The sequence below is a fragment of the Macaca fascicularis genome, chromosome 14, assembly GCF_037993035.2.
Source record: "Macaca fascicularis isolate 582-1 chromosome 14, T2T-MFA8v1.1".
Taxonomy (NCBI): Eukaryota; Metazoa; Chordata; class Mammalia; order Primates; family Cercopithecidae; genus Macaca; species Macaca fascicularis.
The window spans coordinates 48,282,933-48,307,423 of NC_088388.1; the positions used below are offsets into that span (position 1 = coordinate 48,282,933).

Genomic DNA, 24,491 nt, shown 5'->3' on the forward strand with positions numbered 1-24,491 from the left:
CTGAGGAAACTGAGGCTCAGAGAGGTTAAAGTATTTGTTCATGGACCCACAGCCAGGAGAAGGTGGAGGCAGGATTTAATTCGGGCAGTTTGGTCATTTTGCTTTACCGTCCAGCACAAGTGCCACCTCTGTCGGAGGTCTTCTGCAGCCTTGTCCCTTCCCAGAGGGCCAGAGGCCCCCATACCCTGTGTCTTTCTTCTCACTTTGTTTTGTTCTTTTTCCCTTATCTACAAAAACACCCTCTGCTGATGAGTGAAACCTTTGTAGACCCCAGGCACAGTCTCTTGCTTCAAACCATCACCCCTTCACCTGTCAGTGTCTGAAACCCCTCCATTGGTGATTTCTTCTTCTGTGTCAAGGAAGCTCCTGAGTCCTTTGTGGCCATTTGTGGAGATGTAGGTGCCCTTGGAGGAGGAGCCCCAGGCCTCTTACCTTCCCAGGCCAGAGTGGGGGATCCTATGAGCAGATCCCTTCCAGGCAGTCCTAGGCTGGAGCCAGGCTGTACCACAAGCTGTAGGAGGTAGAATGGAGGTGGTAAGAGGTAAGGGGCAGGAAACAGGGGAAAAGGCCCTTGGGGGCTGGCAACCAGGCCTCTGTGGGTTACTAAGGTGAAGTATGGGCATTGGGAGCCCTGGGTACAAGTCCAACTCAACACCTATGCCCTCAGTGACTTCACACTCTAAGCTTTCATTTCAGTCATAGAAGGGGGTCCTGCCCAGCTGGGCAGCTGCCCCAACCCATCAGTGCTCACCCAGGCCCCCCCTTCTTCTTCTGTCTTCATCTCTTTGTCACCTGGTGACATTTCTGTGATACCTGCCTGCTGTGTCTAGCAGAGAGAGGAGACCAGGATGGATGGGTGACTCTCCTGGGTCCTTCCCACTTACAAAGCCCCAACCCAACCACTGCCTCATTACCCCTGAGACTCTGTCTTGGATTTGTACAAAATGAAAAGGTGAAAGTCACCCATCCCCACTTGCCCTGCACAGAGGCAACTGCTTTCTATGGTTTGGTCTTGCACCGCTTTGAACATAACCAGTCACTGATGACTTTCCTAGGAGCATGTGTTTTAAGCCTCCATGGCCGCCATTGTCAGTATCATACACCACATTCCTGTGGGCCTTCATGCCCACAAGTCTCCTGGATGATCTATTTCAATGTGACCTGGAGAATGTTCTGTGGACATCAGGACCGGGAGAAATTCCTCCAAAAAGGGCTCTGATGTCGAAGAGGTGTGGAAAACGACACACAATCTGTCTACCTGTTGGAAAGCCGCAGTGCATGTTAGCACATTAAAGACTGACAAATCCTGCAGTGGGTAGCTCTGTTCAGCTTATAACTCAGCTTTCCCCAAAAGTATTAGATCCCAGGCATCTCTTCCAGGAGCACCTTATTACAGCATTCATTCATTCAGCAAGTATCTACTGAGGTCCTATTTTGTGTCGGGCATTATGTTAAGTGCTGGGGATACTATGGTGAACCAGAAAGACAATCCCTGCCCACATGGAGCTGACAGCATGGTGGGAGAGACCATCAGTAAACAAGTAAACAAACAGATTAATGATTACAAATTGTGGAAAATGCCAAATAAGAAAAGACTGGGATGCTATGAGAGAACAGGCAAGATCTACATTTGACTGAGTGGGGGTCAGAGAAGCCCCTTCTGACATTTCCTCTCAGACCTAGAAGAAGAGAAAGCAAGGTGGGGAACAGCGACATGAAGTCTCTGCCGCAGGAGACAGCAGTGGCAGCTCAGGGACCTGAAGAGGCCAGCGTGACTGGGCAACGGGGAGGGCCGGCTGGCAGAATTGACTCAGGCCTCTTACTGTGCTGGAAATGCAGGTCTGTCTCCCTCTGTGGTAACAGAGGCTCATCATCAATGATGTCCCGGTTCTCCAGAGCTTGGGTAAGGGGATGTAGATGGGATAGGGATGAAATGCACTTTGACTAGCCACTAAGCAGGTAGCTAGTTTCCCCTCATGCTTTCTGAGTCCACATGACCTTTCAGAACCCAGGTTCAGGTCTCTTCTGCGGTCCGGCAATGACCCCTCTTTGCCTAGCCCTGGGCCAGGCATGCGTCACATACAGCCCTGTTGGCCAATCAGCCTCATCTGCCTGCAGGTGGCATTGTGAAAGGGGACGAGATCATGGCAGTCAACGGCAAGACTGTGACAGACTACACCCTGGCGGAGGCTGAGGCTGCCCTGCAGAAGGCCTGGAATCAGGGTGGGGTAAGAATAAGCCCCCTCCGTCCTTTCCTCCCTCACCTGCCTGCCTCAAACCCTGGGCTCTGCAGCCAGGCCTCACAATCAGGTGCCGCATCCCAGGGCAGGCATCTGGGGTCCAGGCAACACTTTGGTGACACCCACATACCCCATCCAGCCAGTGGTTTAAATCTGACAAGATGGGATTCAGAAAAATAAATGTCAATTCCTGACCTTGGAACCAAAAAGCCAGTGGCTCAAACAGACTCCAGAAGCCAGGGCATGACAGGTCACCCAAGAAAAACACTTAAGGTATTTTCTAAGTGCACACTGAACAAGAATCAAGAGAATTCTGGGGGCTACCAGAAAGCATTAACAAAAGCAGAGAACCCAGGATGAAGGAGGGGCTGGTGGGAATCTGCTCTGCGATCATTAGACACCCACCTGGGTCAGAGCCACTGCATAAGGTTGCCCAGGCTGTGCACTGCACAGCCTGCACAGCCTGAGGGGGTGCCCTTTTACAGACTGTAGTGTGAATGGTGCCTGCTCACGTTGTGCAATGCAAAACCTGTGCAACTGTATGCAGGCAGCCGAGCCTGAGGTATTAAGTTCAGTGCTGAGGAAGCTAACCAGATGGTCCTGGGACCCACAGGAAGGGATGTGGAGAAGAGAAGACTCACGGGTAACATGATGACTATCTTTGATTATCTGAAGGTCTGCATTAGGGCAGAGGGAGCAGAAGTGTTCTCTCTGATTCTTGAGGGAAGACCTGGATTGGATGGAGGGAAGTCCTGAGGGGGAGAGAGAGAGATTTCAGCTCAATATTAGGAACTAGCTCATGGTAGAGGGGCCCAGTAATATTTCTGATACTTTTCAGGGGATACATCCAAGCCAAGGAGGGAATGAGGGGCAAGGATGGCAGTAAAAGGGATTCAGGTGTTAGAATCAAAAAGCTGGGCCAGAAGTCCCCCACTTGGTTGTGCATCAGAAAGTGCGTCGGAATTACCTAGAGAGGTTGTTAAAAGTACTATTTCCCAGGACTCACCCCTGACTTCTAGGGGCCAAGTCTGTAAGTCTACACTTTTAAGAAGTTCCCCCAAGTGATTCTGAGGTTGCTGCCTGTCCCCGGTCCATAGATCGACATTTGGGAGCTGAGTGTCATTCGAGCACCTTGCAGCCCTGGCCTCTATAGTCCCGAAGCCTCAGAGACTAGAAACATCCTCAGACCATGGCAGTCCACAGTGGGGCCCACGTGTGCCCATGGGAAGAAGGTGCAGGCTGGCTGATCCTGGACCATGGGGCCCAGAAATGGGGACGGAGTGCCAGAGCAGACACACCATCCAACTGAGTATGCCCCAGAGTCACACGGCTTCTCCCCACAGGACTGGATCGACCTTGTGGTTGCCGTCTGCCCCCCAAAGGAGTATGATGATGAGCTGTAAGTATGTGCAGCCACCTAGCCTGAAACCTCCTCTTCCTTTTCCAGAATCTCAGCCACCTTTCTCCAGCCCACCCCCAGCCTTCTCCCAGCCTGAAGGAATGGCCCAAGCACACAGCTTCTCATAGCCAGAGCTCCTAGAAAACTCCTGGACTAGAGCTTAGTCATTGTCCTTAAGCAGTGTCTGAGCTGCCTCCCGGGCAGTCTTGTCCAAATTCTTCTCTACTCTGGGGAACTGAGGCATGAGGTCTTAGACCGAGTAAGCAGTGATGTTGGGACAAAGACTCAGGATTGTTATTCCCCACTCAGAACTCTATCCCCTACCCCATTAGTAGATGGTTAGAAGGTGTCTGTGTTCATCCTTCACTCTCTGGAAGGTCTTCCTGATGTCTAACTGCATTCACTCATACTGTGCCTCTAGGCAGCCAGGGCCACAGGCTTTTGTCCCCACCTTGTGGGATCTCCAGGGAGCTTTCGCCTAGTCTGTCTCTCTGTGATTCCCTGTGTGTCTGTCTCTGTCCTGTGGATCTCTCTGTCTTCTCTTCTCCTCCCTCTCTGTCCTTCTGTCTTTTGCCCTCTCCTTCCTTCCTGTCAACCTCTTATCGGCCCCCCTCTTTCCCCTTCATCCCAGTCCCCTTTCTCTCTTACTGTCTCCTATTCTTTCTTCCTGTTTCTCTCCATCCCTGTCTCTGAGTCCCTGCTCCTCTGTCCTTGTCGTTCTGCATCCATTCTTATCTGTCTGCCTTTCTCTGTTTCTCTGCCTCTGTGTGGTGTCTCAACTCCATCCTCACCTCATCCCATCACCTCCCCAGCCCTCACCCACCCACCACTCACCCACTCACTGACCATGCCCTGCTTCGCTGTCATGGCTGGGCCTGCTTGCTCCCCGTGGCCAGCCGAGTCTGAGCTCTACACGTGTCTTGGAGAAACCAGGGTCCGGCAGCTCCTAATTCTGGAACCCAAGGGCTAGGCAGAACCCGAGGCAGGAGCCCAGTGAAAGGAGAGGCCCCAGGGAGCTCTGCCTGGGAGTAACCAAGCCTGTTTTGTGTTTCTTGCTCTGCTCTGTGTGTATAGTGCTTCTCTTCCCTCCTCCGCAGCAGAAAGCCCCCAGCCAGTCCGAAAGCTCCTTGAAGACCGTGCTGCCGTGCACAGACACGGGTTCCTCCTGCAGCTGGAGCCCACGGTGAATAGGCAGGCAGGCCAGAGGGCCCTGTCTGTCCCTGCTGTGTGCAGTGGCCATCTGCTGCCCACGCTGTCAGCAGGTTCTTTGGACTGGTGTCTGGAGAGTACACAAGGCGCCATCCCTGAAGTGCTGCCCAGGGTCTGCTATTGGCCACAGTGGAATTCCTCAGACTCAAAGCCCTCCCCTCCCTCTACAGAGCCCAGTCTGTAGTGCTTGCTTGGGACGCAGGTGTCCTGACTCATCACGGCCCTGGGACCTGCTTTGGGTCCCAAGCAGCACCCAAATGAGCAGGATGAAGCCCTGGGCACCATTCTCTGTGGGACACAGACAATGCCTCGAACCAGGCATGTGGGGCTGAAGGAACCCACAGGAAGCTTGGCTGGAATTGCCCCCAAGAGATGTCCTCAACAGAATGTGAAAATTCCCCTTCTTGTGAATGCCAACCGGCTGGGAGCTCCTGCTCCACCCTGGCCCCCACACTTGGCCAGAACCAGGGCTATTAAGAGGTTTTGAAGGCTGGTCCAAAGAACCCGGGTTGGTGGATTAGAGTTGCTCATGTCCTGTTGTGCCCTGTCATGGCCTGAGCCGTGCTCAGAACAAACTGTCTTCTCTGCCTTTTCCCTTACTTGGCTGTGGGCTCTATCTGTGGGATATACCGCGGAGCCCAGCTGTGGGATGTGTTTCTCACCCTGTGATAGGGATGTGCCCGTGGACAGAGCTGGCAGGTGGCTGTGAAACTGGTGTTTGGTGTGGCCTGAAGCCACAGATGGCAGCATCTGGGGCAGACCCAAGCCTGGACTTGACTTTTCTGTTACAACTTTCCTAAAACATTAGGGCCTCATGCTCCCAAGACAGATGGCCAGCTAGACCATGGCTTCTGGGGTGGCCCGCGTGGCCCTATGTTTTCTGTCACTTGCCTTTTGCAAGGGACTGTTGTCCCTGTTCCTCCTAGTCTCCTCCTCCCCCCATCCCAGGTGTCCCTCCCGCTTTCTCCCTGGCCTCCTGTGTGCTGTGGCTGTGGCTGGTGTATAGCCACTTGGGGCCTGCACCCAGAGGGGTCTCCAAAGGTTGGCAGAGCCTCATACTGCCAGGGTGGGTGCTCCCCGTTGTGGAGCCTTGCTCTGGCTGGGCTGAATGTGCACCCAAAAGGCCTGCACCCACCTGGGATGTTTCTTCTTCCCTACAGGACCTTCTTCTGAAGTCCAAAAGGGGAAACCAAGTTCAACCCTAGAAAACAGTGAGCTCCGGCCCCACCTCCTAAACACAAAGCCTTGAGACCAGCCTTGAGAGAGGCCATACTGCACACACCAGACGGCATCCCTGGGACCTGACCCTAGCACCCAGGAATCTCAAACTCTCTTTGGCCCTGAACCAGAGCCAGATAAGGAACAGCTTGGGCCACTCTAATGAAGGCCAACATGGAGGAGAGGGAGCAGCCAGCCGTTTGGGAGAAGATCTCAGGGATCCAGACTCTCATTCCTTTCCTCTGGCCCAGTGAATTCGGTCTCTCCCAGCCCTGGGGGACTCCTTCCTTGAACCCTAATAAGACCCCACTGGAGTCTCTCTCTCTCCATCCCTCTCCTCTGGCCTCTGCTCTAATTGCTGATAGGATTGTCACTGCATACCTTACTCTGAGCTCATTAATAAAATAAACATTTCTTTTCCAGCTTATAGGAGTGAGTATGGATTTGGGCAGCAGATTCAAGGCTGCAAATCAAAAAACCATAAAGTTTGTGGCCCCTATTCAAGGGTGATAGACAGATCCCAGTGCTGTGATCTGGGTCTGACATGAAGGATGTGATCAGATGGCCAGGGCTGGCTCGGAGCAGAGGGTTGAGAAAGCAGGAGATGGGCTGGACTGGGCTTCAGTGTCTTCTCAGCAGAGATGGTAGGAGATGAAGTCTGTGTGGCAGGGATTTTGCTCAATTCCAGAAAGCAGAGCTGAAGGCAGGAGCCCCGAAGGGTCACCTCAAGATATGGGGCGCCCCAGCTTCTTTCAAGAACATCACGGCCACCAATGCTTCTCCTGAGGTCACCACGACAACATGTGAGGGAGGGAGATGGCGGGGTCCACTCCCTCCGTGAAAGTGCATCCCACAGAAGCTCGTAGGAGATGCAAGGGCTTGAGGCAGGAAGGCTTCGAGGGCCCAGCAGGCGGAACATCAAAATTCTTCTGGTGACAGGAACCAGGGCTGCTAACTCTGAGGAAGGGAGTGGGGCTGTGTCAGCAAGTGTCGCCTGACCCCATCTCTGTTTCCCCATTCCACATTCCTGTAGTAGAATCTGATCAGGCCAAATCACCTGAGTGGGCGACCCTTAAGTTAGGGACCAGTCACAGGTCCAATCAACTGTGGCCGGGGGTGGGGTCACATCCCACCCAACATGGCTGCTGAGGCAGCAAGGACTGTGGGCAGCAAGTCATGATCACCACCCCTACCAGAGGATGACTACGACGTCCCTCGTCCCCCACCAAACCCTGGGTATGGAAAGGAGGTGGACTGGGGTCCCAAGAGAAGGCAGTCTGAGGGAGAGTGCCTCTGTGTAAGGGGACCACAGGAAACCCCTTCCTGAGGTAGGACACTGCAGAGAGCCCCTCGGGGACACACCCACTGCCCATCCCCCAGGTTCAGCACTATGTTCAGCTGAATCCCCCACCTCATCCCACAGTGGATGCAAACCAAGCTGGATCCCGAGGACTTGGTGATAAAACAGACAGACTTCCAACACCTCCCAGAATCATGGCAGGGGAGAGTGGCTCAGACCAAAATGCAGTGACTACCATGTGGGACTGAAAGAAATCAGTGGGTAGGGACAGAGAGAGGGAGCAGAGAAACTGCCAGGCTTTCTGATGTGCTTGATGAAGACAAAGCCACAGTGACCTTCAAATTGCTGGCACTCAGAGACAGCAGCCACACAGACGAGTTCCCTGTGTTTTCCTGTCTAGCACCTAACCTGGCTCTGGAGAAAATTCTGAAACCCAGGTAAGAGGAGGGAGCTCCTCTTTGCTGACACCCATGTGCCTGGCGTAGGCTAGACCCTTGTTTGCCCTTTCAAACTGCAACACCTGGGCTTCATGCCTGGCCCTCTCAGGGGCCTGGTGATAGCAGCCCACACTCAGATGGCATTGACTAAGTGCCAGGTATTATTCTAAGCACTCAGCTCATACATCTCATCAACAACTCCATAAGTCAGATACTCTTATTATCAACAACCTCATTTTATTAAGAGACAGTTGATATACAAAGAGGTGAGGTCACTTGCCCCAGGTCACACGGTGAGGAAGTAGTAGAGCTGTGATTCCAGCCAGGCACTCTGGTCCCAAAGACTATGCGCTCCCATTTCCACCATATGCTCTAGAGGGCAAGGCAGCTCCCATCGGAATGTCTCAAATTCCAGACTGTTGGCAGAACACTTCTCCCCACCACTGAAGAACAGTGAATGTTCTGCTGTTAGGTGGTGGCCACCTCCTCTTGTGACCTGCAAAAACTTCTACTGAGGCCTTCAGCTGGTCAGTGCCTGGAATCTTACCATTAGAAACTCACCTGCTGCTGGAGTGAATGAGTTTATCAGCGCTTATTGGGACATGGTGAGTGAGACGATAAAGAGGCTTTGAGCTCCTGATTAGAGGAGAAGGGCAGGGAGGATAAGCACTGGGCAGGGCAGAAAGGGGGACTGAGAGGAGGTGGGGAAGGTAGATGGCATAGCCCTGAGCCAGGAGGTCACCCAGGGCTGGCAAAATGTGTAGACTATGATGGGCTTCAGCTTCCTTTTTTATGACGCTTTCTTCATTGTCATCAAGGAAATGAACTCTCATTAGAAAGTTGTCCCACATTGAACCCAGAGTGCATAGTTCTCTCCAGCAGACACTCACATTTACCAGGTAAGAAGGGAAAGAGCCAAAGAATTTGTATAGAGAATCTAAATCAGCTCCTGACTCGCTTTGGGAGCTGCAGGAAAACTGCTGGGGCCGGAGTCCGTGGGAGGACTAGACCAGACATCAGGATTCACTTCAGTGACCAAGACTGAGCATTTTAGGGCTAAAACTAGGGCAAGAACAGCCCATGGGCCAGCACTGTCTAACCAGCCAGCGAGGCAGCCACTTACCACTCATCAAATCTGACCTACAAGATGAGCCTTGTTTGCCACCCTAGACCCGCAACCCCCCATCACTGGATGCTCAGGAAAATTGAACCCAAGGAGGGAATGATTTGTTAGGATCCCCCTAAGTTGGTGGCAGAGGTGCCCTTTCTCTGCACCACCCAGTGGAAACACAAACCTAAAAAGCCTGGGAATCCGAGGATGCCCTTTAACTCTGAACTTTTGGCATTCTACGCATCTCACTGAAGTTGCTTTCCACAGCTAGTCCCCAGGGTTTGCCGAGCTGGCTTTGAGCCTCTCGCCTCCGTATCTGGGAGTCAGAGGGGAAAGGGCTGAGTTTATGGCCTCTGTGCTTCTGTGACTCTCTTTGGGCCTGTGTGGCTGGGAAGCTTGTTCTCACCCAGTTCCAGCCTAATTCCCAAGACCAAGATGTGGATAAGAATCTCTTTCCAGAGCTGAGAGCCCTGTTCTTTCCAGTCGCTGCAATGACAATTCCAGCTCTCTGGAGGCCAGGCTGGCCATGGCTCTGTGAGAACTACAGCGGGCAAGAGCAGCCACCTGGGGAAGGCAGGTGGGGCTGCCTGATGCAGGGAGAGGGTAGAGGGCTGCAATTGTCTTTCTGGGGCCTGGGGTTTGCAGCCCAGGAACCTGCCACTGGCCTTCGTAGGAATAAGATTGTTACTAACTACTAGGTGCTTACTGCTTGTTAAGCACTATGCTGAACTCTAAATGTGTGGTGACTCATTTAGTCATTACATGGAATCCTTTGAGGTAGACAATGCTGTTATCTTCATTGGGGAAACTGAGGCCCCAAGGCGTTAAGTAACATACCTGAGGTTAAATAGTAAGTAGTATAGACCAGGCAGGGCTGCTCCAGAATCCATGTCATTAACCACAGTGCTATACTGCTTCAAGTAGATGAGAAAGGAAGGATGTACAGAATCTGATTTCGTGTGCCCCTCAGCCTGGCATTCAAAGTTCTATATCCTCTGGCCCCCAGAGCATTTCTCCAGCCCCGGTTCTTGCCAAATAACTTCCTCTGCTTCTGCCACATCAATCTCTCTGGTTTCCTTGGCCTGCCATGCTCCATCGCTTCTCTGTGTCTTTGCACGTGTTCACTCTACCCTGTCCTCCTCATGCCTATGTGAACTCCTATGCACGCTTTAAGGCCTAGGTCACCTGTCCAAGGAGGGCACTGAGCCCCGCATAGACGAGATTTCAGTCAATGTGAGCACACCCTCTTGAAATGGACCCTTTGGGTTCCAAGTGACAGAAACCCAATTGAAGAGGACCAGTTAAATGAAAAACCCAGGAGTATATGATGTCAGGTTTGGCTGGATCAAGATATTAAAATGATGTATCTATTCTGGCCATCTGTGTTAGTCAGGGGTCTCCAGAGAAATTGAAGCAAGAGAGAGATTTTTATTTTAAGGAATTGGCTCACACAATCGTGGAGGCCAGCAGGGCCAAACCCTGCAAGGCAGGCCAGCAAGCTGGAGGCAAGGGAAGAGCTGATATTGCAGCTCCGGGCCAAAGCCAGTGCATTGGCAGAATGCTCTCTTCCTAGGAGGACATCAGCCTTTTTTCTTTTAAAGCTGTCAGCTGATTGGATGAGGCCCACCCACATGATGGAGGATAAGTCTACTGATTTAAATGTTAATCTTATCTAGAAAATGCCTTCACAGCAACATCTAGATGTGTTTGACCAAATATCTGGGTACTGCGGCCCAGCCAAATTGACACATAAGATTAACCAGTGTGCTGTCTCTGGACTCCTCTGTTTGGCTTCATTCCCAGATGGGCTCTTTTCACATGATGCCAAGATGGCCTCTGCTATTCTAAACGTATTCTACCAAGTAGTGCAACCCCAGGGAGAAAAGCACGCTTTTTCCTAATAGTTCCAGCTAAATCCTGAGGATTTACTCTGATTAGTTCAACATGGGGGTGTAGCCATCCCTGATTAGCCAGACCTGGGTCACACACCCACCCATGTAGCCAGGGTTTAGAGTAAGCCCATCCAGTACCACATGGACTAGGTAAAGGGGAAGGGTGGGTTCCAAAAGGAAAATTGGGGGCTGTTGCCAAAGAAGGAGAAACAGATCTAAGACAGACACAGAGGGGTGTTCCCTGAGAACCCTTGTCCCCAGAAGTGCCCTTTCTCCTCCTTTTCACCTGTTCTTCCCCTTTCCTCTCCCTGTGACCTACACGGAAAGGGGCCTGTGGCCAAGACACCAGGGGTTCATTCCCTTGGTATGTGGAACCCTCACCAACTCCCAGCTGTCAGGGCTGGGTAGTTGGCCAACAGTTGGGAGTGAAAAATGGTATGTGATCTTGTATGACCACAGGACCCCCAAGGCTAAGATATGAGGGTTCCAGTACTTGTTCCCCAAATGTCCAGGGGTGAGAACTGAAATCTGACCTTAGTCACATTTGTTAAATCTCATTTTGGTTTCTTCAACTATAAAGGAGGTATAAATAGAACTTATTTCATGGAATTGTGAGGATCAAAGGAAATACAGATAAACTGCTTAGAAATAGTTCTTGGCCCTGAAATTAATATTAACTTAAAATCTGGGATGAATGCTATAGAAAGAGCAGCTTGGGGCACATCTCACTCCTGAGGATGGAGCTTCCTAAGGGGAGGCTCTGAGGCATAGGGTTGTTCCTTACTGTGCCCCAGCACTTACTCCTGTAGCACTTATACCTGTAGCAATTTCTCCTCTCTGCTGGAAGTCCTCTAATCTCTTTTCCTTTCTGTAGGGACCCCCAATAGACCACCAGCTGAAAGCATGCGTGTGGGCACGTACATAAGTACATGTTGGGGTTTTAGTATTCATCTTTAGTAATTTTATCCTCAGTGCATACAGGAGGTAGAACAGACAGATTTCTTGTCAGTTATCTTACAGTAAATAAGTGTGTCAGCTTCTCTTGACCCAGACCTTATCCCTGCATGATGTGTTGAAACCCTACAGGAAAAAATCTCCTCCCTCAGTGGCAGGATACTTGGTGAGAGACCAAAAACAATGGTTTTCTCCATTTATGTACAGAAGTTAGACAGCCCTCCCTGCCTCCTCTCCTGAAAGGTGAAGGGAAAAAATATAAAAACCTTTGCTTCTTTGAGAAGGAATAGAAAAAATCTTGGATCTTCACTCTAACTTTTTTGAATGTAAATACTTAGGGAAAAAAATGCTGGCGAGGATGTGAAGAAAAGAGAACCCTCATACACTGTTGGTGGGAATATCAATTAGTACAGCCTCTATGGAGAACAGTTTGGAGGTTTCCTCAAAAAACTAAAAATACAGCTAGCATATGATCCAGCAATCCCACTGCTGGGTATATATCCAAAAGAAAGGAAATTTGTGGCCAGGCGCCGTGGCTCACGCCTGTAATCCCAGCACTCTGGGAGGCCAAGGCGGGCGGATCACGAGGTCAGGAGATCCAGACCATCCTGGCTAACACAGTGAAACCCCGTCTCTACCAAAAATTACAAAAAATTAGCCAGGTGGCCGGCGCCTGTAGTCCCAGCTACTCCGGAGGCTGAGGCAGAAGAAGGGCGTAAACCCGGGAGGCGGAGCTTGCCGTGAGCGGAGATCGCGCCACTGCACACCAGCCTGGGCGACAGAGCGAGACTCCGTCTCAAAAAAAAAAAAAGAAAAAAGGAGATCGAGACCATCCTGGCCACCACCCTTCTCTACTAAAAACACACACACACACACACACACAAAATTAGCTGAGTGTGATGGCGCATGTCTGTATTCCCAGCTACACGGGAGACTGAGGCAGAAGAATCACTTGAACCCGGGAGGCGGAGGTTGCAGTGAGCCGAGATCGCGCCACTGCACTCCAGCCTGGCGACAGAGTGAGATTCCGTCTCAAAAAAAAAAAAAAACCCAAGAAATTAGTATCTGTAAGATATATCAGATATATCTACACTCCGGTGTTTGCTGCAGCACTCTCACAATAGTCAAGATTTGGAAGCAACCTAAGTGTCCATCCACAGATGAAGAAAAAAAGGTGGTTCATATACACAATGGAGTACTATTCAGCAATAAAAAAGAATGAGATCCTGTCATTTGCAACATGAATGGAACTGGAGGCCATTATGTTAAGGGAAATAAGCCAGGCACAGAAAGACAAACATCACAGGTTCTCACTTGTTGGTGGGATCTAAAAATCAAAACAATTGAACTCATGGAGATAAGAGAGTAGACGGATGGTTACCAGAGACTGGGAAGAGTAATGGGAGGCTGTGGAGGGAGATGGAGGTGGTTAATAGGTACACACACACAAAAAAGTAGTTAGAAAGAATGAATAAGACCAGGTATTTGACAGCACAACAGGGTGACTATAGTCAATAATTTAATTGTACATTAAAAGAGTATAATGGATTGTAACTCAAAGGATAAATGCTTGAGAGCCATGGATACCCCATTTTACATGATGCGATTATTTCACATTGCATTTCAGTATCAAACCATCTCCCATACCCCATAAATATATACACCTACTATGTACCCACAAAAATTAAAATAAAGAAATGCCTCGGGATTTAGGTAGGGAGAGAGCATTCTAGTCTTCCTGTCACCTTGGGACCTTAGCCTGGGGACCTAGCCCTTGCTGTAACCTTTTGGCCCCCTTGGGGAGATAAGAATTTTTTTATCCTTTAAAAAAATTGTGGTACAATACACACACATAACATAAAACTTAGCATCATAACCATTTTTAAGTACAGTTGAGTTATATTAAGTACATTCACACTGTTGTGCAACCATCACCACCACCCATCTCCAGAACTCTTTTCATCTTGCAAAACTGAACTCTGTACCCATTAAATAATAACTCCCATTCTCCCCTCCCCGTCGCCCCTGGTAATCATCATTCTACTTTCCATCTCTATGAATCTGACTATTCCAGGAACCTCATATGAGTAGACACATTTTATTATCCTTTTAGAACAGACACGTTAACTAGACACATAGCTACAGATCTGATTCTCATGCTTATATGAAGGGCAGAATGCTTCTAAGGAAGGTGAAAGCACAAATTCTTTTCCTTTATGTCATATACATTTTCAAGACTCAGGAGGCCAGGGCTTTTTACAGGAGCACTGAGAAATTCAAGGAAATGTTATTTCCCCACAGTCCACGTGTACAAACAGTATGACGGTTGCAGGCTGGCCGATGATAGCAGGTTCTCGGCAAGCACAGAAGGCAGCCACCTCCAAGGAAGCAGAGTCTCTCCCTCTCTGCCTGTATGTGGCACAGTTGACCACTCTGGCCACAGACTTTTCATTGGTCAAGGGTGATCCTGAGACCAGTGAGCCAGCTCAGACTACTGTGCAAGCCCCATCACTTACCTGACAGGTACCAAGGAGCAAAATCTTGTCTTGTATGATTCCAGAGCCTCGACACAGTCCAACAGCCATCCAGCTGGCAGCTACCTCAGGCCTGCAGCTCCTGACTCTGAGTCCATAAGTGGATTTAGGAAGGGGGACGCAGGGGAGAGGACTTTAAGCCAGCCCACCTCAGGGAAGGACCAGGAAAGTGACTATGGAAAGTGACCAGGAAGTGACTATGGAGCCCAGTGCTGAAAGCTGAGAAGCAGGTTGTCAGATAGCTGGGGGATTTGGAGGTGCCGTCCCCAAGAGGGAACAGCACAGCCTCTGGGAAGACCTGCTTTTAGCTTCCATTGCCCTGTTCTGGGCACACACAGCAGATGCTTCATAAATAAAGATTGTCAAATGAATGATGGCTGCCTATAGGAGCAGAAGCTATGTGAGGAACTCCTTGGCTGAAAGTTCTGAAGCACTAACAATCCAGTCCCCCTTCACCCCGTTATTTTCCATGACTCCCCTCAGCCTGCACCCCATCCTAGAAAGACTCATTAGTTCATTCATTGCATCTGGAAAACTGTAGCTCAGTGGCCCCTCCTTTGCACACACTGGCATACCCTTCTCAACCAGGCTGACTTCTTCACCTGTGCAGACTGGGCCAACCCTCAAGGCCATCATTTCCCCTAAAGCTTCTAGGAAGCACCCTTTCCAAGCCCAGCCAACTTTTTGTTTTTAAATAAATATATATTTCTTTTGTTTTCCCGGCCATGTGGTAAACCCCTGAGGGCAGGGACCATCAGTTATTATTCCTTAACTGGAGACAATGTGGTGGAGAGAAATGGTTCTCAAACTTTAGCATGCATCAGAGTCACCTGGAGGACTTGTTAAAGCAGACGTTTGGACTAGAGTTTCAGATTCAGTAGGTTAGGGGCTGGCCTGAGAATTTGCATTTCTAACAAATTCCCATGTAATTCCCATCTGCTGGTCCCAGGGACCACACTTTTTGAGAACCATCAGTACAGAAAGCACATGGGTTCCAGACCCAGCTTAACCTGGGTTCCAATCTAGGCTCCAAATCTTACTGCACTGTGTGAGCTAGGACAAGTCCCTTAGCCTGTCTGGGCCTCAGTTTCCTAAGGACACAATAATGCTGATTTCACAGACTTACAGAGGAACCCAGCTGGCATGGCAGGTGCTTAATAAATGCCTAGTACTGACTGTCTCAGTTACACATTGGTGCACCCACGGACTGAGCCAGGGAATTTCCCCAGTTAGGGGAATGAGCAACACCTCAACACCCTCCTCCCCTACTCCATCCCACCAGGGAACCAGTCTCTGGGGCAGCAGAGGAATTTTACATGATTTCTCTGGCTTCAGTGGAAAAGGTGATGCTTCTCTCCAAACCACTGGGGTTGCTCTTCTAAACAGAACTTCTGTAGTCTCTGTCCTCTGCCCAAGCCTCAGAGCACTCGCATCATTAAATAATTACCTCCTCAATGACACACTGGATAAAAACAATCTGCAAATTTAATATATTCACCAATTTGAAATTTTAGTGTACAAATTTTAGCTAAAAAATAGCTTTTGGCTCAACATGGGGCATGAGGAGACACTTTGGCAATGTCGTCTTACAGCAGGTAAATGCTAGGTACTGGCTGTGAGTCTGTCTCTATGTTTCTCTCACTCCTAACTCTCTCTCTCACACTCTCTCTCCATTTCAGGTTTCTGATTGCCCTGAGTGAGAGGTTCTTCTCTGGCCAAGTACCAGAGAAGGGTCTTCTACAGAATCACAGTCTCACATGTAGCCACACTTGCCTCCATTTATACAGCAAGTTTTCATCAGTGAACAAGTGGTTTAGTTTGTTTGTGCTGCTCTAACAAAATACCATAGATTGGGTGACTTATAAACAACAGACATTTATTCCTCCTAGTTCTGGATGCTGGGAAGTTCAAGATCAAGGCACTAACAGAATTGGTGTCTGGTAAGGACTCGCCTCCTCATAGGTGGCCATCTTCTCACTGCAAACTCATGTGGTGGAAGGGGCAAATGAGGTCTCTGGGGCCTCTTTCATAAGGGTACTAATCCCACTCATGAGGACTCTGCCCTCATGATGTAATCATCTCTGGATGGCCCCACCCCCTAACATCATCACCTTAGGGATTAGGATTTGGGAGTGGGGGGTACATAAACACTCAGTCCATTGCAACAAGGAAGTCAACTATATACATTATGTATGGACATGCACTCAACCAGCCAAGTCTAAGAACAGGGGATTGATCATCAGAGAAATGCAAATCAAAACTACAATGAGATATTATCTTACCCCAGTTAAAATGGCTTATATCCAAAAGACAGGCAATAACAAATGCTGGAGAGGACATGGAGAAAAAGGAACCCTCGGACACTGTTGGTGGGAATGTACATTCGTACAACCACTACGGAGAACAGTTAGAAGGTTCCTCAAAAAACTAAAACTAGAGCTACCCTGTGGTCCAGCAATTTCACTGCTGTGTATATACCCAAAAGAAAGGACATCAGTATATTGAAGAGATATCTGCACTACCATGTTTGTTGCAACACTGTTCACAGTAGCCAAGATATGGAAGCAACCTAAGTGTCCATCCACAGATGAATGGATAAAGAAAATGTGGTACTTATACACAGTGGAGTACTATACAGCCATAAAAAATGAGATCCTGTCATTTGCAACAACATGGGTGGAACTGGAGATCATTATGTTAAGCAAAATAAGCCAGGCACAGAAAAACAAATTTCACTTGCTCTCACTTATTTGTGAGAGCTAAAAATGAAAACAATTGAAGTCATCAAGATAGAGAGTAGAAGTACCAGAAGCTAGGAAGGGTGGAGGAGGGGGGTAAGGGAGGAATGGTTAATGGGTACAAAATTATAGTTAGATAGAATGAATAGGATCTAGTATTTAGATAGCACAACAGGGTGACTACAATCAGCAATAATTTATTGGTACATTTTAAAATAACTCAAAGAGGGCCCAGGCACAGTGGTTCACACCTGTAATCCCAGCAATTTGGGAGGCCGAGGGAGGTGGATCACCTGAGGTCAGAGTTCAAGACGAGCCTGGCCAACATGGTGAAACCCCATCTCTACTAAAAATACAAAAAAATTAGCCGGATGTGGTGGTGTGGGCCTGTAATCCCAGCTACTCGGAAGGCTGAGACAGGAGAATCACTTGAATCCAGGAGGCAAAAGTTGCAATGAGCTGAGATCGTGCCACTGCACTCCAGCCTGGGTGACAGAGTGAGACTCCGTCTCAAAAAATAAAATAAAATAATTCAAAGAGTATAACTGGATTATTTATAACACAAAGAAAAGATAAATGCTTGAGGTGATGGATACCCCCTTTATTCTGATGTGATTATTATACATTATCAAAAGATCTCATGTACCTCATAAATATATCCACCTACTCTGTATCCACAAAGATTAAAAAAGTAATAATAATTAATAAATAAATAAGAACAGGGGGCTTGCTCTGCAGACACTGCATCCAGACAAGTCCCGCCTCCCACCACATCACACCCCCTTCCAAATGGATAGCTTCCACTCCTGCTTTTGTCTTCTTCATTTATCCCACCCCTGCCTAAGCCCATCCCTGTATCTCAGAAGGCTGCCCCTATAGGAGCCTGGACTCTGCCACCTTCTTTGCTGGATGACCTTGGGCAACCAAGGTTTTCTCTCTGCCTTATTCTCAACTTGGTAATAGCAAGCATACTACCTGCTTTAAAGAGAGATGGTGACTAAACCAGACAATGTAATAAATGACTTGGCACTAGGCAGGAACTCAATCAATTATTTAAAAAAAAAAAATCCGTGAGTATCTTGGGATTTCAGACAAGAAGCCCTCGGCTGACCTGAAAGTGGAAAAGCTTGACTCGAGTGTCTCCTGTGTGCTAGGTTTTCTCACACACACTCTCCATAAGAAAGAGATTATTCTTCCTATTTGACAGCTGAGGCTCAGGGAGGCTGACTGGCCCAAGGTCACACAGCTGGTCAGGGATAACGCCAGGACCTAAACCTCCCCACTACAGAGTTTGGGTTTAGGCAGGCTCTGCTCAGGGGACAGGAGCTGAAGTCCCTCTGTGGAGAGGGGAGGAACATACAGGAAATGGGAAGTTACTGAGCAGTGCCCTCGCATCACCTGGCCTCAGCCCCAGCTCTAGCAGGACCCTCCAGGCCCAGACCGCTGAGGCCGTGCTGTGCCAGCCAGAGGCATCTGTCAAGGTCCTGGCTGGGCCAGAGAGCAGAGTCCTCTTTGGCTGAACCCTGAGGGACAGTCTGCAGCAGTGTGGCCCTGGGCAGGGAGCGGGTTCAGTCAGCACACCTTATGGGATTCCACAGCATTGGGTCAGACCCAGAGCTGTCCCCATGCTGTTCACACACATTTCCTTCCGTCAGCAGTGGCAGCTGTCTCCAGAGCAAATCACTGCAGGGTCATTTGTGTGCCTGCTTCACCCACGGGGGTAAGGCCCCAGGAAGCAGGGCCCCCTCACCCTCGAATCTTCTCATCTGACTCCGGGTGGATGCCAGTGACAGAACTAGGGCCTTTCTTTCGGGTTCTAACACAGAGAATAGGCAAAAGGCACAGATACACAGGTTTCCCCAAAGGTCTGTTCTTTGGGCCTTGCACTCCCTCCTCAGGAGTCAAAGTCTCAGAGGCAGAAAAATCCTTGGTACCCCCAGGATCCCTTTGGGAAGTGGTTAACAGCACAGGCTTTGAAGCCAGGCCTCGCTGAGTTTGTCTGTTTTCTCCACCAACTCCCCCAGCTGTGTGACTAGGGAATGGGACTTAACCTCTCTGAGCCTCAGTTCTCCCAATAGTTGTAACTACTAGGCAGGGTTACTGTGAGATTTAAAACACGTAAAGTGGTTGGCATGTACTAAGCACTCAACAACTGTTGGTGAAACAAAAAGGAGAAAATCTTATCCCCCTTGCCCCCTCAATAATCTTCCCAGAAAGAGAGCAGGTTTGGGGATGACCAGCAGCTTGGGAAGGGAGCGAGGCTTGCTTGAGAAGCCCTAAGTGGGTAAGCAAGCTGAAGGCAAATACTGACTTGCTCTGGGTCACAAGGGGCATGTTTTTTTAAAAAAGATACTGTGTGGAAGAAAGGAAGAGGAGATATGAGATACACACAAAGGAGAAGACCACTGGGGGTACAGGAGAAATGGGGGATTTTACAAAGTTTCTGCTGTGAGTTGTGTGAATTACACCTCTTCCAGCTCTCTGTAAAGAGCTCAGTAAAGATTTCATTTTTTAAAATCAATGGACTGGGAGTTGGCTCTTTTAGAGGATGCAAGGAGATGCTGAGTTTGACCTTAAGTGGCCTCAAGGGTATAGAGCAACCAGGACATCCGTGGGAGTTATCCTTCTGAGTTATGTTACTGTGGTGAGGGTGATCTTGGACCAAAACTTAAGTGGGCAAGAACAAGAATGTTATTTAATTTCTATGTCAAGTCTCCATCCCACTAGGCTGGCAGAAAACATTAACCTTGGGCCTTCTTGGATTTCCTTCCCCACCTCCCCAATTATGTGGTGCCAAGAGACTGGGGCGGGTTCATCTTGTTCCTGCCTTACCCTTCCCATTCAAATATGGCTGAGGGTCCCCTGCCTCTGTCATCTAGAGGCCCTGCCCTGGGACAAGAAGACTTTTCTTCAAAACAACCCTTGTATGTGAGCCAGGCACAGTGGCTCTCACTTGTAATCCCAACACTCTGAGAGGCCAAGGTGCAGGGGAGGGGATCCCTTGAGGCCAGGAGCTCGAGACCAGCCTGGGCAACACAGTAAGACCCCCATCTCTACAGAAAAGTAATTCTTAAAAACCTAAAAAGCCCCTGTATGGATTTTCTGACACAGTCTACACACAGCCTGTCCTTTCTGGTGGCTGTCCCCCAGCCACCCCTACAACAGACAGGCAGGGAGGCTGGGCACAAGCTCCCTCTCAAAAGAACTTCTCTACTTCCCTCCTCCTGACATGGGGCAGGATGGAGATGAGACAGGAGATCACTTCTCCCTCCCAGGTTTCAGTTAAGACATTTTGTCTCTACATCAGTCCTCTCTTTTACCGGTTCTACAGTTTTCCATGTTCCCCTGTGGACACAGGCTTTGAGCACCTGAAGGAGATGGAAAAGGACCCATCTTTCTCAGTCAGTGATGGTCGCCTGAACTTAGGCTCTGTACTTGTTCCCCACTATTCCATAGTATAGATCACACCATGAGTTTTGCTTTTGTCTGTTTTTAACCAGCCCACTGTTGATTGTGATTTTTGAAAGAGTTCATTTCTTAAACTATCACCCCACTCCATTATGTCACCATTGTCATTGTAATGACCCTCTCTGCCAAGGTCACTGGAACACTGGCACACCTAGTCAGCCAGATAGAAACAAAGGCACTAAGGCCAGAACAACATCAGAGCTGGAAGGGACATTTTTTTTTTTTTTTTTTTTTGAGACAGGGTCTCGCTCTGTTGCCCAGGCTGGAGGGCAGTGGCCTGATCATGTCTCATTGCAGCCTTAACCCCGCTGGCTCAAGGGATCTGGAAAGGACTTTTCTGAAGCTCTGCGCCAGTCCCTTTGCTACACCCTGTCTGAGGCCACACCCACCCAGTAGCTGGTGAGTGTGAGAATCCAATCCCGGAAATCCAGCCCTAGTTTTCATTTTGCCAGGAGAATGGCTGAGAATTCTCAGAGGGGGGTTACCCTTGCTCAAAGCAAGCTCCCAGAGTCTGACCTTCTTCCAGCCCCTAGCAAGAGAAGCAGGAGGCATCGCTGGAGGTGGGGAAGCACCAGAGACCCAGCACCTCCCCCACAGAGGCAAGCATAACCCTGTTACAGACATAAATGATTTTGTATGCGACACACTGCTCTGCGTCTGTGTCTTGGACATCTTCCCCTGCCAGTAAGCATAACTCTATTCTCTGCGCTTGCTCCATAGTATCCCATAGTACAGACAATATCTGGTTTTTGTCTGTTTGGGTTTTGTCTGTTTGAACCAGCCCCATATTGATGAGCATTTGGGCTGATTCCAGGATTACAACCCATATATTACAAAGGAAGTCCTTTCATGCCCCCGTGCACACCTGACTCCACACTTTTCAGAGTAATTCTCCCACCCACACGGTGGGCAGTGTGGTGCATGTCCTCAGTGTAGAGCTAGGTGCAGGGAAAGATGGAATTTGTCCACAGTCACAAGTAAGTTTGTGCTGGAGATGGCAAACACGGGTCCCCAAGACTCCAGACTTAACACTTTCTTAGTCCCAGGTGATGCTCCCTTAATACCAGACTTGTTGTTTATTTTAAATGACCCGGAATAAGCAAGTGTGAGGGTTGCACCAGGCAATGTGAGGTGAGGGAGAGGCCATTAAATAACCCTGATTGATCGACGGGCTGTCGTGTGTGGTCACCCAGGGGATGAAGCAGCTGGGACCATCTCCCCAACTTGCAAAGCAACATTCACACCCATGATCTCATCTTAATCCTCTGGGGTCCATATTATTATCTTTTCCACTTAGAAATAAGGAAACTGAAGTGCAGAATGGTAACTTGCCCCCAAATCACACAACTAATAGTGGTAGAGCCAGGACTAGGAACCCCGTTCTTTGAAAGTGAATATATTATTACTGCTAAAAAGAAAGATAGCATTGCTGAAAGTGTGAAAAACTGATATTGTAACTACAAAACAAAATAACAACATTGCAGAAAATATATTTTTAAAAAAACTTGAAAGCAAGAAAAATAAACTAAAAGAAAAAATCTTGCTGGGTGACCATGGGCCGGTCATCTCATCTCTCTGAACCTCAGCTGTCTCATTTTTAAAGAAAAGGAATGATGATAAGCACAGCGACGGCAGCTAATACATACCGAGCACTGCCTTACCATATTTCCAAGTCTGACCTTTCCCTGCAGGCTTCACGCAACCATACATATTTCATACGGCTATAATCATGGGAAGCACAATTTTGTTTGCCGTTTTTCACCTGACACTATCTCGTAAACTTTTTCTATTGACTACACAGACTCAGCTAGCACCGTTCCAGCGGCTGCATTTTCCCAGGTTAATTAACCCCTGTCCCTGGTGCAGGATATTTACTGCCACCAAGTTTTCACTATTTTGGCTGATGCTGCAAGAAACATCTTTTGGCTTCAGAGAAATTCTCCTGCATTTCTCTGAAGTCAGAGACTGAGGCTTTCAGACCCTGGACCCTGCTCTCCCAAGGCTGTTCACCTAACCCCTTCTGCCCTCTGCCTCAGGGCCTGGGCAGAGCCTCGGCCTTGCTGAAGCGTGCTGGAGGGGCTCACCAGGTTCAGCAGCCTCAGGGCAGTCTCAGTGAAGCTTGTAGGCAAAGGAGCTGAAGGGGTCTTCCTTTGGTTTCCCCTGACCCTTCCTGAGAACATGCTCATTTATGCTTCATACCCTATCTAGGAAAGTTCTTCTTAAATCTAACCCCCAAATCCCATTTTCTGTTCTTTCTACATACGATATAAACTTCTTTGGGGCACAGTCTCATGAGAATCTCTCCAGAACGTATAGGAAGGCATAACGTTGTCTGTACAATTTCATGGTGTCCTCCAAATGTTAAGCCTGTTTCAGGTCAGGTTAAGAATTTCAGTCTCCCTCCACTACCTCGCATCCGTCTGGCCAGATGCGTTTCTAAAGCTCCTCTTTTTCAGCCTGGGGCCGTCACCCATTCTACCCACTGGTCTGCCAGTCGCTGTAGGGTTGTCATGTACCAGAGGCATGAGTACAAATGATGGGGGTGGGGACGGGGGACCTGAGCAGCTGGGGTCAAGCTATGCTTCCCTGCTTGCTGGAACTGAGACCTTGGGGAAGTCATGTTACTGTTCTCTCTTCAGCTCCCTCGCAGCTTGGTTTTCCTCATCAGAAAAATGGAAGTGATTAGAACCTGTACTTAGCAAGAGTGCTGGGAGATCCTCGTGTGAAAGTGCCAGATAAGCTGTAAAGTAGTACCTAGGATTGCCCCACCTGGGACCACTTTTGAAAACGCCCAAGCCCCACCCCCCACCACCACCAACACAAGGTAACATTCTGCCCCACTTTTCTCATCCATGTGGGGCGAGACTTGCGCCACTCTGCCCCCGTCCCTCGGCTCTCTACATCCACCGCACCACGCTCAGGTGAACTCACGCTCGGGACCCTGAACCCGCCCACTCCAGGCCATGTGGACCCTTCTCTCCTCTTCTGCACGCCCCACCCTCCTTTCCTACCCAGACTCCAGTGTGCCCACACCCCACTCCCCATCTCGCCTGCCCTTCCCCTCGCCCCCAGCGCACGCGCGCATCGGGGCACTCACGAAGCGACCCCGGCAACATCTGGGAGCACGCGCCTCCATATCTGCAAGGCGGGCGCAGGCGTGGCAGGGCGGGTCGGGTTCCTTGCGGTCCCCACGGTCCCGCAGGTGGTGGTGCAGGGCGGGGTGCGGGAGAGGGAGGCCGGCGGGGCGGGGCGGGGCCCGGGAGGGCGGGGGCCTGAGGGCCGGGAGGGCGGCGGAGCTGCGAGGGACAGAGGCTGGGGAGGCGCGCGGAGCCAGCGGAGCCAGCGGAGCCCGAGCCCGCGCCGCCATGCCCCTGGCCTTCTGCGGCAGCGAGAACCACTCGGCCGCCTACCGGGTGGACCAGGGCGTCCTCAACAACGGCTGCTTTGTGGACGCGCTCAACGTGGTGCCGCACGTTTTCCTACTCTTCATCACCTTCCCCATCCTCTTCATCGGTGAGTGCGCGCGGCGAGCAGCGGAGGAGGGGACGGGAGAGCAGGGAGGGAGGAGGGGGAGGCGCTGCGCGCCGCACCGCTCGGCGTCCCCTTCCGGCCCATGACAGCTTCGTTCCCGGGGTCCCCTGTCCTGTGTCCTGCCCGCCGGTCCCTGCATTCGCACACCAGCTCATCCCTTCACTCCCCCGGTGCCTCCGATCCCGCGCCAAACACAGCTGACGTTTGTGACCCACGGGATCGCCAAGTTTTGCTTCTGCAGGGCCAAGAGCTGGGATGGGGGAAAGGGAAAGAGGAGGTCTCTGCACGCGGTGGGGAAGTGGAGAGGGGTCGGGCCTCATCCTCCGTGGCGCAGCTTAGGGAGCCGGGTCACCCCTCCCGCAAGGCACCCTCCCACTCAGCCGCAGCTGGGCCTAGGGAGGAGGGAAGCCTGTGCTTCGGAGCCTGGGATGGAGGCCCCGCTAACCACTATGCTTTCACC

At 50.1% G+C, this 24,491-nt stretch overlaps 2 protein-coding genes and 1 long non-coding RNA gene across 30 annotated transcripts in view; 2 read left to right on the forward strand and 1 right to left on the reverse strand.

The window, feature by feature from the left end:
• The window catches only part of USH1C (USH1 protein network component harmonin), a 50,352-nt gene extending 43,859 nt beyond the window's left edge, over positions 1-6,493 (forward strand). For all 7 annotated transcript variants that reach the window (XR_012423372.1, XM_065528424.2, XM_074014134.1 and 4 more), the window contains 3 exons: positions 2,119-2,228; positions 3,584-3,639; positions 6,009-6,493. Coding sequence is in view for 6 of the 7 variants with exons in the window: in XM_065528424.2 (XP_065384496.1) it covers positions 2,119-2,228; positions 3,584-3,639; positions 6,009-6,021 (179 nt within the window). In the remaining variant the exon portion in view is untranslated. The remainder of the gene's footprint in view (positions 1-2,118; positions 2,229-3,583; positions 3,640-6,008) is intronic.
• Positions 34-24,055, reverse strand: LOC123568752 (uncharacterized). Of its 2 annotated transcripts, none has more exons than XR_012423373.1 (3): positions 23,911-24,055; positions 4,486-7,023; positions 34-511 (listed from the first exon to the last, which is right to left on the reverse strand). It is a non-coding gene; the product is annotated as an uncharacterized lncRNA (long non-coding RNA). The 2 variants fall into 2 exon arrangements; XR_010580869.2 differs by lacking the exon at positions 34-511 and adding an exon at positions 2,832-2,992.
• Positions 23,801-24,491, forward strand: part of ABCC8 (ATP binding cassette subfamily C member 8) — an 84,182-nt gene continuing 83,491 nt past the window's right edge. For all 21 annotated transcript variants that reach the window (XR_006692262.3, XR_010580868.2, XR_012423371.1 and 18 more), the window contains exon 1: positions 23,801-24,013. Coding sequence is in view for 15 of the 21 variants with exons in the window: in XM_045371554.3 (XP_045227489.2) it covers positions 23,866-24,013 (148 nt within the window). In the remaining 6 variants the exon portion in view is untranslated. The remainder of the gene's footprint in view (positions 24,014-24,491) is intronic.